The 15,513-nt window shown below is 50.2% G+C and overlaps 2 protein-coding genes across 2 annotated transcripts; one reads left to right on the forward strand and one right to left on the reverse strand.

The window, feature by feature from the left end:
* Positions 1-852: 852 nt before the first annotated feature.
* LOC147526985 (feather beta keratin-like) lies at positions 853-1,158 on the reverse strand. The gene has a single exon (XM_086626473.1). The coding sequence runs from the start codon at positions 1,156-1,158 to the stop codon at positions 853-855; it is 306 nt and encodes a 101-aa protein (XP_086482599.1).
* A 7,188-nt stretch (positions 1,159-8,346) lies between these two features.
* On the forward strand, positions 8,347-8,652 carry LOC147526986 (feather keratin 1-like). The gene has a single exon (XM_086626545.1). It carries the CDS (start codon positions 8,347-8,349, stop codon positions 8,650-8,652), a length of 306 nt encoding a protein of 101 aa, XP_086482671.1.
* Positions 8,653-15,513: the final 6,861 nt, after the last annotated feature.

Raw genomic sequence — 15,513 nt, forward strand, 5'->3', positions numbered from 1 at the left:
GTAGACGCAACGACCGAACGGTTAGAAACCTGTGCTGAGCTCCATGCCGCTGCCCGAAACACTATTCTGGGCCTTGAAAAGCAAGTGTTGTGGAGGCATGGCGCGCTAGAAAGAACTGAGTCAGCGTTAAAGAGCATGGAAGAAATTTATGCTGATGAGAGTTGTGAGACACTGGAAAAGGTTGCCCAGGGAATGATCGGAAGGCCAATCGTTGAAGTGTTTAAGGTCAGGTTTGACGGAACTTTGAGTAATGAGATGCAGTGACAGATAGCCCTGTGCATGGCAGGAGGGTTGGAATAGACGATCTTTAAGGTCTCTTCCAACCCAAACCATTCTATGACCCAATGATACGATGGCTCTATGATAAGGCAGCCCACTGCACTCTCTTGCTCCCTTTGAGAATGTGATGGTTAGGATGGGTTCTCCTGACAACTCCTGAGAAGTTAGTCCCTATGTCTCCTCAATACCACATTCTCTCCTGACTTCTTTCATCACATTGTTGAGCTCATCAAGGAAAAAGAAAAGCTGTGCACAACAAAGGGGCCAGCAGTCCCTGAATTATGTCAAGTAATTCTTCTCCAAAGAAGCAGACAAATTCAGAAACTAGAGGATCACCTGATGCATGACTGAGCATGCTCAGTGTCAGCCTTATTGAAAATCAGTGTCAAACCATCCCAAACAACCCCTTCCCAGAACCAGCCCTGAGGAACATTTGCCTTCCTGGGTGTCTTGGGAGAGCATCTGCAGGCGAAAGGATGACACAGAGGTGATATGGGATGCAGCAGAACTTTAATGAGTCAACAGAGGGAAATGAGGTCAATCCAAGTGGAGGCCTCAATGCAGGGAAGAGCTTTAGCAGGGGAAGAACCTCCTGCCGCAGTAGCCGCTGCCGAAGCCGGAGAGGCCAAAGCCCCCGGAGGAGATGGGCACTCCCTGAGAGCTGAGGATGCTGCCAACGGCAGCAGAGGTGGAGGATCCCACGGCGGTGCTCTGCGGGAAGGAGCTGAGGATGGGGCCAGGCAGGGTCACCACCACAGGGGAGGGCTCGATGACGACGGTGGAGTCCTGGCACTGCCTGAAGCAGGGCTCATTGCAGCTGTTGGCCAGAGGAGTTGGGCCGCAGGGCTGGGCTGGCAGGCACTGGTTGTAGCAGGACATGTCTCAGGGATGGAGGTGCACCTGGAAGAGAGGGAAGGGGAAGCAGAGCATGAGGAGATGCCAGTCACTCTCCCACAAAGGGACCCAAGCTAAGCCATACTGGAGGCAAGACTGAATGTGTTATAGAGATGCCCATCATAGAATTATAGAATGGTTCGGGTTGGAAGGGATGTCAAAGATCATGTAGTTTCAACCACCCTGCCATGGGCAGGGACACCCTCCACTACACCAGGTTGCTCAAAGCCTCATCTAACCTGGCCTTGAACAGTTCCAGGGATGGGGCGTCTACAACATCTCTGGGCAACCTCTTCCAGTACCTCACCACCCTCTGAGTGAAAAATTTCTTCCTTATATCTAATCTGAATCTGCCCTCTTTCAGTTTAAAGCCATTGCCCCTTGTCCTATCACTATACGCCCTTGTAAAAAGGCCCTCTCCAGCTTTCCTGCAGGCCCCCTTTAAGTACTGGAAAGCTGCAATAAGATTGCCATGGAGCTTTCTCTTCTCCAGGCTGAACAGCCCCAACTCTCTCAGTCTGTCTTCATAGCAGAGGTGTTCCAGCCCACGGATCATCTTCATGGCCCTCCTCTGGACCCACTCCTGCAGCTCCATGTCCTTCTTGTGTTGGGGACCCAGAGCTGAACACAGTATTCCAGGTGGGGTCTCATGAAAGCAGAGTAGAGGGGCAGAATCACCTCCCTCGACCTGCTGGCCACGCTCCTTTTGATGCAGCCCAGGATACGGTTGGCTTTCTGGGTTGTCAGCGCACATTGCCGGCTCATGTTGAGCTTCTCATCCACCAGCACTCCCAAGTCCTTTTCCTCAGGGCTGCTCTCAATCCATTCTCCACCCAGCTTGTACTTGTGCTTGGGATTGCCCCAACCCACTTGCAGGACCTTGCACTTGGCCTTGTTGAACTTCATGAGCTTCTCACAGGCTCATCTCTCAAGTTTGTCAAGGTCCTTCTGGATGGCATCCCTTCCCTTCAGCGTGTCCACATCACCACACAGCTTGGTGTCATCTGCAAACTTGCTGAGGGTGCACTCAATCCCACTGTCCATGTCACCAACAAAGATGTTAAATAGCACCAGCCCCAGTACTGACCCCTGAGGAACACCACTCGTCACTGGCCTCCACGTGGACATTGATCCACTGACCACAACTCTTTGAGTGCAACCATCCAGCCAATTCCTTATCCACCGAGTGGTCCATCCATCAAAACCACGTCTTTCCAGTTTAGAGACAAGGATGTTGTGCGGAACAGTATGAAATGTTTTGGATAAGTTCAGGTAGACGATGTCAGTTGCTCTTCCCCTTTTCATCAATGCTGTAACCTCATCATAGAAGGACACCAAATTGGTCAGGCAGGATTTGCCCTTAGTGAAGCCATGTTGGCTGTCACCAATCACCTCCTATGGGCTCTCCTTCCCTTCAGCTCAAAAGTTCCCCACCGAGAGCGCGACCAAGCCCACGGAGATCACTGCCTAGCCCATCGCTCACTTCAGCCAAGCCTCAGCCTCTCTCCATGCAACACTTTCTCTCCTCTTCCCTCTCTCATTGCAAGCAGCCCCATGACCCAGCATATGACAGAGGAGCAGGTATGCGCTGAGAAAACTTGAGGAGGAAGAGGAGGAAGCAGGAGAGGAGATAGGGCTTCAGACTCACCTTGTTCCCTAGGAGATGAAGGAGAGAGGACTGGATGAGAGAGTGAGGAGAAGGACCTGCTTTTATAGTGCTCCTGCACTGCCCCAGGCCCACAGTCACTACAGCAGACAGTAATTTTCCAACTGACTCACCTCCAAAGCAAATTATCCTGCCTAATGGCACAGGTTGTGTTTTGGTTTCCATCAACACTGCCATTTCATTTCCTCATTTCTGATACGAGCACTCAGAGGCTCCTTTCATGTATTGAAATGAGAGGCCCAGGGATTTCCTATGTAGAGAAAGGTCAGTACAGGCAGAATATGTGCTCCAAGTTCTGGAGGGGTCTGGCAGGGGGCATGGGTCTGGGGAAATGGTGGTGAGGATGTTTTTCACCTCCTTTTCAAGAAGGTTCAAACATTCTCCCACTAACACAGTTCTCTCTTGTGGGTTTCAGTTTGTTTGGCAAAGCCGTCCCCTCTCATGAATGGGTGTGGTTAGTAGGTCGAGAGAGGTTCTCTTCCCCCTCTACTCTGCCCTGGTGAGGCTGCATCTGGAATATTGCGTCCACTTCTGGGCCTATCAGTTTAAGAAGGACAAAGAACTGCTTGAGAGAGTCCAGTGCAGGGCCACAAAGATGATGAAGGGAGTGGAGCATCTCCCTTATGAGGAAAGGCTGAGGGAGCTGGGTCTTTTCAGCTTAGAGAAGAGGAGACTGAGGGGGACCTCATTAATGTTTATAAATATGTAACGGGTGACTGCCATGAGGATGGAGCCAGGCTCTTCTCAGTGGCATCCAATGATAGGACAAGGGGAAATGGATATAAGCTGGAACATAGGAGGTTCCGCTTAAACATGAGGAAGAACTTCTTCCCAGTAAGGGGAACAGAACACTGGAACAGGCTGCCAGAGAGGTTGTGGAGTCTCCTTCTCTGGAGATGTTCCAAACCCGCCTGGACATGTTCTTGTGTGATCTGATCTAGGCGGTCCTGCTCCGGCAGGGGGATAGAAGTAGATGATCCTTTGAGGTCCCTTCCAACCCCTGACATTCAGTGACTCTGTGATTCTGTGATTCTGTGAACAGTCTCTGGAGGTCCCCAACAAATGCCATCATCAGGCTTGCGGAAGGAGAATGTTGCCCTCCCAAACACAGTGATTTCTCAACAACCCTGTGGAGTCAGGTCCCGACTCACCACAAGAGGTTTGTGTTGGAGCTCGGGTGAGCACCTTCTTCCTCTCACTCTCCTCACACCACTGTACACTTTGGCTGCATTCTTTCAACCTGGCTGGCAGGAAACATTTTTCCAAACCACGATGACATTCCAGTGACCTGCCCGAGATGTACGAGTGCAGACAAGAAGGTCATGCTGACAGTAATGGCCGTTGGGGCTGCCTGGAGCTGTGTACTCGGGTACTGCAGAGTGCACAGAGCTCATTTTTCAGGGACAGGGATGGAGCTGCCCTTGCCTGAAGGGAATTCAGCCCTACATGGATACAAGCCTGCAGACAGCACGCACTCCTGGCTTGGCCTCATGTGAAAAGCCTGACACATGGACAATTCAAAATTAGCATGTGATTCACCATGGGTAGGGAGACTCTATTCCAGGAAGTTTTCTTAGTGAAGGCAATCTCTAGCCCTCCTGGAACACCTCCCAAATGTCTCCATGTCTGCAGGGCAGGGAAGTGCATCACCTCCTTGACGAAGTACAAGAGATGGTTTTGAACTCAGAGTCCTGATGAGCACATGCCATCCCTGAACATTTTCAGGCACATGGCAAAGTTGTGTCCTGCCAGCCCTCACTCCTCAGGAAGTTGGCAAACGTTTCCTTGGCTGCCCGTCGGTGCTTGTTGTGCTCCAAGCTGAACAGGCCTTGTGGTATGGCAAGGAAGGCATGCTGAAGCGCTAATGACAGGAGAAGATATCACCTGGGACTCAGGTATGAGTCCTATCTGGTGGGGAGGTAGAAAACATTCTGCAACCCTTTCTTTCCCTCCACGGAGTATTCAGAAGAGTTCCTCACCGCTGCCTGGTCTCTTTGGCCATGAAGGTGAGGCCTGTGCATCTGTTCCCTTCCACTCTCCAAGACTCTCCCCAAGGCTGACACTGCCTCAGGGGGGAGATCTACTCAGATAAGGTTTGAGGCCTCTAAGATCATAGCATACCTCAGTCCCCAGTCCATACATATTAAAGAGTTTCTTTCTCTCCAGCTGCAGGACTTGCTATTTGTCCTTCTTGAATATAATAAGAATCCTGTAGGCCCAGTCCTCCAGCTGGTCCAGGTCTCTAGAGCAGCCCTGCCTTGAGGCGCACCAACTGCCTTGACTGGTCTTGGGCAGTCCTTGATTTGAAGCCCACCCACTGTTGGGAGTGCTCTCCATCCTGTCTTCAACTCTTTCAGAGGGCACGGCAGTATGACACAACTTGAAGGTGAAGGCTGAGAGAAAGAAGGCATTGACTCCTCAGAGCCTGCTCTCTGTCCATTCTTCAGGAAATCAGCTGCACCAGTCAGCAGTGGATCCACATTTTTCTCCATTAGTCTTCTGCTACTCTCGTTGATGTCTGTCTTGCTCTTGATGCTTGTTGCCTATTGCTCTTGTTGCCACTTGCAAGACTGAATGCACGCTGAGCTTTGGCTTTCCCAACAGCACCCCAACATGCTTAGGAATGATTTCCAGATCCCTCCTATGCAACTCATTCCCTCTTTCACTTCCAGGATTATGGTTTTTGATGTGTGTGCTCCACGTTGAGGACTCTATATAACCAAAACTGCTCTGCTGAGACATCTGTTTCATTTCCTGAGTATTGGCCTGGACTTTTCTTGCTGTTGGACCATGAGATGTTGGAAACTACAGTGTTTCTCAGGTGTGAGAACTAAGGCTTCCCTTGATTCACACATTCCTAACCAGTTCTTCCCTCTTGGGAGCATCTGTGCATCACCTGTCTTTTGCCCAAGACAGAGTTGCAGGGTTCTTGAGGTTGGAAAGGACCTCTGGAGATGCCCTAGCCCAACTTCCCTGCTTAAAGCAGAGTCAGCCTTTGGAAGATGCTCAGGGTCAAGTCCTGTCAAGCTCTTAACACCTACAAGAATGGAGGAGACACAAACAGTTCCTGGAAACCTGAGCTAGTGCTTGACCACCCTCACACTATCAAAGTATTTACTTATGATGTCTTGGGATTTCTGCAATTCAATATGGGCCAAAGGGATCTCTTCTCCTTTCACTGGATAGGTGAAGAGAGGGACTCAGATGGAGAGTCTGACTCTATATTCCTGAATCCCTCCCATCAGCTCTTTTACTTGTTATAAGAAGCGTGCCCCAGGGCTTCTCTCCTCCAGGGTGAACAACCCCACCTCTTGCAGCCCCTCCTGCCTCGGAGACTCCACTCGCTTCATGGGCTCTGTGGTTCTTTCCTGATTTTACACCAGTGTGGCTGTTCCTCTTTTGTATTGGAGAGCCATGAACTGGACAGCAATTGAGTCAGAAGTGCTGAGTCAAGAAGAGGGAACAACTTCCTCAGTTTAATAACAACGGTCTTCCTAATGCATCCCAGGATGCTGTCGGATACCATTTCCCCAAAGTTGTGGGCTACTTCATGGTGTCCTCCACGATTCGTATTCTCTGCTGCAAAGCTGGTTGGAAGCCCATGTGCCCCAGGCTGTCATGGTGCAGGAGGTTCTTCTAGCCCACTGCAGGACATTGCGTCAAGGAATTAAATACTATTGGCCCCACTCTGGAGGAATGCGGTGCACCAGGAGAGAGTGGCAGCCAATTGGACTCTGTGCTGCTCCTCACAACCCTTGGATATCAGCAGTTGTGTCAGATTTCAAACCCTTGCACTGTTTTCTTCCCCAGCCTGTATTTTGTCAGCTGGTTAGTAAGGACTGGTACAGCAGATCATGTCAAAAGCCATGGTTAGCTGACATTAGCAACGTTTTCTACACTTTGCTAAGCCACTGGAGCCAAGCACATGATCAAAGATGGCCATGAAGTTGGTTAGGCCTGCTTTCCCTTCCATATATCCATGGTGACCACTGACAATTACTTTCTTGTCCTTTCATATTGGGAAATGGCTTTCCAGGATGATTTGCTTCATCATCTTTGCAGGGATAAAGATGAGGCTGAATGGTCTATCGTTCCCCAACAGCTCCTTCTTGAAGACATGATGCCTACTGGCTTTCTTCCAGTCCCCTGATACATCCCTGAAAACTGAGTCTTTCAAAAGGAATTGAGAACAGCCTTGTATTGACACTAAACCATTCCCTCAGGTGCATGGTATCAGGTCGCTTGAAGTCAGGTCAGTCCAATCTGTCTAAATGTTCCTACACCTGATCGTCCTCCACTGTGGGGAAGTGTTCACTGCTCCAGACTTTACAAGAAATGTGGGAAGTCTGATCTTTCAAGAGCAACTCGTGCCAGTAAAGGCCAAGGTCAAAACCTCTTTGAGTATCTCCACCTTTCTTGTATGCCCTGCCCTCAGGGAAGCTGTCCTGTTCAATCCTTGGATTGCCTTTGCCCAAGACTTCCTTTTCTTGCTGACCTACCTGGAAGAAGACCTTCTAGATCTCCATGTGCTTTGCCTGATTCAACACCAGGTGGGCTTTGATGTTCCTGAACCCATCTCTACATACTCAGACAACCTGGTAAATGTTCTCCCCAGAGCAAACGGCATGAAGAGGAAAACAGTTGATACCATTCACACTGCCTGGCTGCCTGGAGGTGCCACAGCTAGTGACCATTGGAGCGAGCTGAGAGTGAGAGAGGAGAGAGTAGCATGTGGAACGTCCTTAAAAAGAGGACCTTCTGGGTGATCTGTGACAGGTGCAGCGCAGGTTAGAGCTGGACCTCTTTCTGCAAAGGGAGTTGCGAACAATTGGGGCACCTCGCTGCCCCAACTCACTATACCCTACCTGCACAGGACTCCTCCTTTTAGGAGGCATCCTCTGAACACATTGACACATTACTGCTCGGGATAGCCTTGGGTGTCTCATCCTGGCATATGAAAGGAACCGTCATTATAGACCAAGCAGGTCAGAAATGAGGAAATGAAACTGCAGTGTTGACGGAAACCAAAACACAACCTGTGCCATTAGGTAGGATATTTTGCTTTGGAAGTGAGTCGGTTGGAAAATTATTGCCTGCGTGCAGTGACTGTGGGCCTGGGGCAGTGCAGGAGCAGTATAAAAGCAGGCCCTTCTCCTCACTCTCTCAACCACTCCTCTCGCCTCCGTCTCATTTGGAACAAGGTGCCTCTGAAGCTCTTTTTCCTACCCCTCAGCCTCCTGCAGGATTTCTCAACACATACCCTGTCATAGGCTGGGCCATGGGGCTACTGCTCATAGGCTGGGCAATGGGGCTACTGCTCATGGAAGAGGGTAGGGGGCAGAAGTTGTGACATGGAGAGAGTCTAGGGCCTGGCTCTCATGACCTATGGGCTCTTGTCTCCAACTTGTGGTTTGTCTCCCTTGTGATGGGGTGATAGGCAGCTTTTCATCCACTCCCATGCTCTGCTTCCGCTTCCCTCTCTCCAGGTGCACCTCCATCCCCTAGATATGTCCTGCTACAACCAGTGCCTGCCAGTCCAGCCCTGTGGCCCAACCCCACTGGCCAACAGCTGCAATGAGCCCTGCTTCAGGCAGTGCCAGGACTCCACTGTCTTCATCCAGCCCTCCCCCGTGGTGGTGACCCTGCCCGGCCCCATCCTCAGCTCCTTCCCGCAGAGCACCGCCGTGGGATCCTCCACCTCTGCTGCTGTTGGCAGCATCCTCAGCTCTCAGGGAGTGCCCATCTCCTCCAGGGGCTTTGGCGTCTCTGGCTTCGGCAGCGGCTACTGCAGCAGGAGGTGCCTCCCCTGCTAAAGCTGCTGGCTGTGGCCGAGGGATCCAGAAAAATTTTACCGGACTGGAGATGGAGCATTGGATCGTTGCTTTCTGAGAAGCTGAGCAACCCCAACCCCCCTTGCAGAAGGACGGGGTTGAGCCTGGGTTCTCATAAAGCACGCCCTGCGCCTGCCTTTCCCCTCTTCCAGTCTCTCCTTTCCCTACTGTGTCCTTGTTCTCTTGTGCTTCCCTGGGCTGTGAGCAAACACAAAACCAGGCTAGGAGAACCTGCTGGCTCTGCTCCCTCTGTGGGGAGGGCAGATGGACACCTAGTGGGATCTCTGTTGTGTCTGTGGAGGACAGACTGGTGCTCCCTGCACCAGAATCTCAACTCAGAGCGACCTCATTTCCCTCTTTTGACTCATTAAAGTTCTTTTGCATTCCAGCCCATACCTCTGTGTCATCCTTTCCCCTGCAGATGCTCTCCCAAGATGCCCAGCTAGAGAGATGTTTCTCGGAAGTGGTTCTGGAAGGAGGTGTTTGGTGATGGTTGTGTAGTGACTGTAAACATAGGCCTGCATAGAGTGTGCTAAGTTATGCATTGGGTACTCTCTGGTTTCTAAACTTCTTTGACTTTTCCAAAACCAATGGATTAATAATATTCGAGCTACAAAATGGATTTTACTCTGAATGACACTCATAGCCAACCTTAAACTACATGGGCAGAAAGTGCATGCAGAGCACCACTGTGTTTCTGCAGTGCACCAGGATAATTTGGTCCACATCTGGCAATACTTCCACTGTCCTGTAGGTTGGAGTTCCACTTCCCATGTAAACTACATGCCAGGATCCCTTTTGTTCTGGATAAATGCTCCATCTGGGAACAATCCTTCCTTTCTGTGTTGCAGGAAAAAGTCCTCTGCAGAGATCAAAAAAGTTTTTGACACAGATCAGCTGTACTTGGAGGAGCATTTACCAGTTTCTTTCAGCCCTCGGAACCATGCAGTGAGACCAGGTCAAAATAGCCCTGCATAGCCTACAGTGAATGTGGTCCTGACCTGGGATGTGGAGAGAAAAAATATCCACCACAGAGGCTCAAGACTGTGTCCACTCTCTGAAGAGTGGCCGGTTTCAGAAGGAGTTTCATCAAATGGACATGCCTGGCTGTGGAGGTGAAATAGCACAGTCAGGAGTGAGCTGGCCCCAGAGCTCAGCCTTGCACAGAAATGCTCCCTCCCTTTCCCCGGATTTTGCCCAGCCAAGGAAGCTCTCTGCACTAAGGTGTCATGGACAGCTCAGAGGCACAAATCCCCTAGTACAATAATGCCTATCACCTCTTGTAGGATGGCCTGGTAGCAGAGCTCTGCTGTGTCTCTGCTACAGGTCCCTGATCTGAGTCTTCCCAGAGCCCCAGGGACGTGCCTGTAGTGCCTGGCCCTTGTGTGCTGAGACCAGGACACCTCCAGAAAGTCCTGAGAAAATCGAGATTTGCTATTGTCACGTTTTGAGGTCAAAAGACCAGTCTATCAGCTCCCAAGTCAGGCGAGACCCTTGGGTCCGACTCCCCCTGCCTTCTCTTGGCAGCTCAGTAGGTCGGAGGGTGATTCGTCTGACTTATCGTGGGATCCGTCACTAATAGACAAACAGGAGGTAATTTGGCCAGTATACCAGCTCCCAAGTTAGGCGAGACCCTTGGGTCCGACTCCCCCTGCCTTTTCTTGGCAGCTCAGTAGGTCGGAGGGTGATTCACCCACTTATTAAGGGATCGTCACTAGCAGTACTGTGGGCCAACTCCTTATAATTGTCCTAGGTTACGATGTAAGATGTGCCCAAAAGTATGTATTCTATCACCATCTTCATGAGCTGTTGAGACCAGGTGGGGCAATGTTTCCCTTGCCTCCTCCTCCCAGACTGTTTTCTGTTAATGGGCCATCAATGCCTTGCCCAGGACTCATGGATCACTCTCTCCAGGAGCCATCTCTGTTTGATGGGCAATCAAGGATCTGCCAGGCTCCCAGAACAACATCGGCTCCATGGGAGATGCTCCAGCCGGGAGGGGAGGGGCGCCTCACGACGGCGCCCGCGCGTGGGAAAGCAGCAGCGGCGGCGGTCGGGCTCTTGCAGTCACCGGAGGAGACAGACGGGCACTTCTGGCTGCTGCTGGACTAGTTGGGACAGAGCAGCCACTCGAGGTTTGCTGCGTGCCTTCCTCACAGCTCATGAAGATGGTGATAGAATACATACTTTTGGGCACATCTTACATCGTAACCTAGGACATAATAATTCAAAAGTTTCCGGAAACATGCATATATATTTTATTTGTGACAGAATACAGGTTCGAGGATAGCCGGTGATAGTGACTGACTACAAAAACAACTTTAATTGAAATACTGCAGTGATAATATAAAATGATTACTGATCAGTGATAATACTAAACAGCTAGCAAGATGTTAGTAAGTAATTAAGTAAGTGCACATAACACAGAGTTCTTACCCAATAGGTGTCCCTATGGGGGGGAGAAGAGAGGTTCAGCCCGTCGACAGATCCCAGACATTCCGATGGGGAGGCTTCTCCCTAACATCCCCTTTGTTTGCCGCTATTTTATACTTTTTTCATATCTTTTAGGTGGAGCTTGAGTGACTCTAGTCATACATAACTTTTATTAGGATTGGTGTAAATTTCTCTCATGAGGGGTGTTCACAGCTCGGAGGCGAGTGGAGGTGTGACTTAGTAGCTGAAGGACACAATTTCACCATCACTGCTGAGGCAGCGGTTGTGATTCACTTCCCTTGATGGCATTTTTATGGTTATCTTTACCAGGCGCCTCTCATCCCTGATAACAGGGATGAGCCGTGATACCTCCGTACCACTCTACTCCCCATTTCAAGGGTATTGCGTGGGCCTTGTTCGTTGTTTCTTGTCCCCGATAACAGGGCTGAGCCATGATACCTTCGTATCACTCTACTCCCCATTTCAAGGATATTGAGGCCTTGTTTGTTCCTGAGAGCAGCAGCTGTGCTTCATCTCAGAGCTGCTCTAATATTAGCTGAATTCTGGGGAACAATATTCTCCCATTCCCCTCCAATTTCAGTCATTTTCCCACAGCTGTGAAAGTTACAACCAACTTCCCATTTGCTATAATCTTGGGTGTCTCCTGGGTCCTTGAGTACTCAGAAAGCAGAGCTGGAATGGAGGGAATAGTGAGCACTAGAGGTGTTGACATAGGAAGAAAGTGGCAGCCACAGTGTGCTGCACTGCATGTGTCACAAGAGAGACTGGGATATCCTAATACTGTTAATAGGAAAAGGATTTTCAACTTCTTGCTATCCCTGCATAAGATTGATGTATCTGTGTTGTAAAAGGAAAAAAATCACATCTGTAGGACAACACAGAGCTCCTACAGAGATGCACATCAGTAGTGGTTTAACCTTGGCTGGCTGCCAGTTGCACACCAAGCTGCTCTATCACTCTCTCAACTCAACAGGACAGGGAGATAAAATATGATGAAAAAGCTTGTGGACTGAGATAAAGCCAGGGAGATCACTTACTGTGCTGGGTTTATGTGATGAGGTTATGGTAGCAGCAGAGGGGCTGCAGCATTAGCCCCTGTAAGGAGCTGTGAGAAGCTTCCCTGGCTCCAAAACCAGTCTGACCTGCCTATGGCCAGGTCAGATCTGCCTCTGGCCAGAGCCAATTAGCACCTCTGTGAATGACATATTTAAGGAGGAGACAAAGAAATCTGTGTCATGCAGGACGTGCATTGAAGAGAGGAGGGCCCACTGGCCTCCCTCATGGGCATCTGCTTGTGCGGGGCTGCTGCTGCTCAACTGGTAGTGGTGGCAGCAGTGTGGCTTGGAGAGCTCCAAAGTGCCCTGTTCCCAAGGCCCCTGCTGGGACAAGTTCGTTCCTGTCAGGACAGCCAAGGTTTGTCGGGCTGATTGGGTCTCATGAAGCTGCAGTGGAGACAGAAGTGAGATCTGAGAGAAACAACTACGCAGACACCAAGATCAGTGAAGACTGAGCAGGAGGAAATCTGCCGGAGCTGACATTCCCCTGCAGCCCATGGTGAGATGGCAGGCTGTGTCCCTGCAGCTCATGTGACAAACAGTGGGGCAGAGATTCACCAGCAGCCCACGGAGGACCCAACGATAGAGCAGAGATCATAGAATCATAGAATCATAGAATCATAGAATGGTTTGGATTGGAAAGAATCTTAAATATCATCTAGTTCCAACCCCCTGCCATGGGCAGGGACACCTTCCACTACACCAGGTTGCTCAAAGCCTCATCCAACCTGACCTTGGACATCTCCAGGGATGGGACAGCCACAGTTTCTCTGGGCAACCTGGACCAGTGCCTCACCACCCTCAGAGGGAAGAATTTTTTCCTTAGATCTCATCGAAATCTCCCCTCTTTCAGTTTAAAGCCATTGCCCCTTGTCCTGTCACTACACGCCCTTGTCCAAAGCCCCTCTCCAGCTTTCCTGTAGGCCCTTTAGCTGCTGAAAGGCTGCTGGAAGGTCTCCCTGGAGCCTTCTCTTCTGCAAGGCTGAACAATCCCAATTCTCTCAGCCTGTCTTCAGAGGAGACATGCTGCAGCCTTTGAATCATCTTCGTGGCTCACCTCTGGATCTGCTCCAACAGAATCATGTGTTTCTTGTGTCGAGGACCCCAGAGCTGAATGCAGCACTGCAGGGGGGGTCTCACGAGAGCGGAGTAAAGGGGCAGAATGACCTCCCTTGATCTGCTGGCCATGCTGCTTTGGATGCAGCCCAGAACACGGTTGTCTTTCTGGGTTGCCAGCGCACATTGCTGGCTTATGGTGAGCTTCTCATCAACCAACACCCCCAAGTCCTTCTCATCAGGGCTGCTCTCAGTCCATTCTCCGCCCAGCCTGCACTTATGCTTGGCATTGCCCTGACCCACGTGCAGGACCTTACACTTGGCTTTGTTGAACTTCATGAGGTTCTCACAGGCCCACCTCTCAAGCCTGTCAAGGTCCCTCTGGATGGCATCCCTTCTCTCCAGCGAGTCAACCACACCACACAGCTTGGTGTCATCTGCAAACTTGCTGAGGGTGCACTCGATCCCACTGTCCATGTTGCCAACAAAGATGTTAAACAGCACTGGTCCCAGTACTGACCCCTGAGAAACACCACTCGTCACTGGCCTCCACTTGGATGTCAAGTTGTTGACCACAACTCTTTGAGTGTGACCATCCAGCCAATTCCTTATCCACCTAGTGGTCCATCCATCAAAACCGTATCTTTCCAGTTTAGAGACAAGGATGTCATGCGGAATACTGTCAAATGCTTTGGACAGGTCCAGGAAGATGATGTCAGTTGCTCTTCCCTTATCCATCAAGGCTGTAACCCCATCGTAGAGGGCCACCAAATTTGTAAGGTACAATTTGTCCTTAGTGAGGCCATGTTGGCTGTCACCAATCACCTCCGTTTTTGCGATGTGCCTTAGCATAGTTGCCAGGAGGATCTGCTCCATGATCTTGCAGGCACAGAGGTGAGACTGACTGGTCTTTAGGTAATACCCTGGCTCTTCTTTTTTTCTCTTTTTAAAAATGGAGTTACATTTCCTCTTTTCCAGTTGGTGGGATCTACACTGGACTGCCAAAACTTAGTAAATATGATGTATAATGATTTAACAACTTAATCTGCCAGTTCACTTAGGAGCTGTGGATACATCTCATCAGGTCCCATGGACTTATGGATCTTCAGGTTCCTTAGATGATCTCGAACCTGCGCCCAAATGAGCTTGTAGGGGACTGTCTCCTATAGGAAAGGACCCCACACTGCTGGAGACTGGTGGCAGAAACACATCTGCCATCCTTATGAAAGGACTCATGTCAGAGAATCTCATGGAGAGCTCTCTTCTGTGGGAAGGGACCCTATGATCACAGAATCACAGAATCTCAGAATGTCAGGGATTGGAAGGGACCTCAAAGGATCATCTAGTCCAATTCCCCTGCCTGAGCAGGACCACCTAGATCAGATCACACAAGAATGCGTCCAGGTGGGTTTTGAACATCTCCAGAGAAGGAGATGCCTCTCTGGGCAGCCTGTTCCAGTGTTCTGTTACCCTTACTGGAAGAAGTTCTTCCTCATGTTTAAGCAGAACCTCCTACGTTCCAGCTTATATCCATTTCCCCTTGTCCTATCATTGGATGCCACTGGGAAGAGCCTGGCTCCATCCTCATGACAGTCACCCTTTTCACGTTTATAAACATTAATGAGGTCTCCCCTCAGTCTCCTCTAAGCTGAAAAGACCCAGCTTCCTCAGCCTTTCCTCATAAGGGAGATGCTCCACTCCCTTCATCATCTTTGTGGCCCTGCACTGGACTCTCTCAAGCAGTTCCTTGTCCTTCTTGAACTGATGGGCCCAGAAGTGGACACAACATTCCAGATGCAGCCTCACCAGGGCAGAGTAGAGGGGGAAGAGAACCTCTCTTGATGTACTAACCACACCCCTTATAATACACCCCAGGATGCCATTGGCTTTCTTAGCCACAAGGGCACATTGCTGGCTCATGGTCATCCTGCTGTCCACCAGGACCCCCAGGTCCCTTTCCCCTGTGCTGTTCCCCAACAGTTCAGTCCCCAACTCGTACTGGTACATGGAGTTGTTCTTACCCAAATGCAAGACTCTACACTTACCATCCAGCTTTTTACTATGCTCCTTTGTCTTGGTAATCCTGTCTTTAATACTAAGAAATAAGATTCTAGAGCAGATTTGCAGTAAAAGGGTAAAATTTATCCACAATAACTCAGAGATGCCAAATCTCCAACTTCCTGTGAAAGTCCTGTCCCATGGGTGGAATCCCATCCTCTGAGCCAATGCATGTCCCTCTTGTCCCCAAAAGTCCCACCACTCTGCTGGACACATGGAC

The sequence above is a fragment of the Tauraco erythrolophus genome, chromosome 25, assembly GCF_009769465.1.
Source record: "Tauraco erythrolophus isolate bTauEry1 chromosome 25, bTauEry1.pri, whole genome shotgun sequence".
NCBI lineage: Eukaryota > Metazoa > Chordata > Aves > Musophagiformes > Musophagidae > Tauraco > Tauraco erythrolophus.

Coding starts and splice junctions, on each gene's coding strand:
- LOC147526985 (XM_086626473.1), bottom strand. CDS start 1,158: ATGTCCTGCTACAACCAGTGCCTGCCAGCCCAGCCCTGCGGCCCAACT.
- LOC147526986 (XM_086626545.1), top strand. CDS start 8,347: ATGTCCTGCTACAACCAGTGCCTGCCAGTCCAGCCCTGTGGCCCAACC.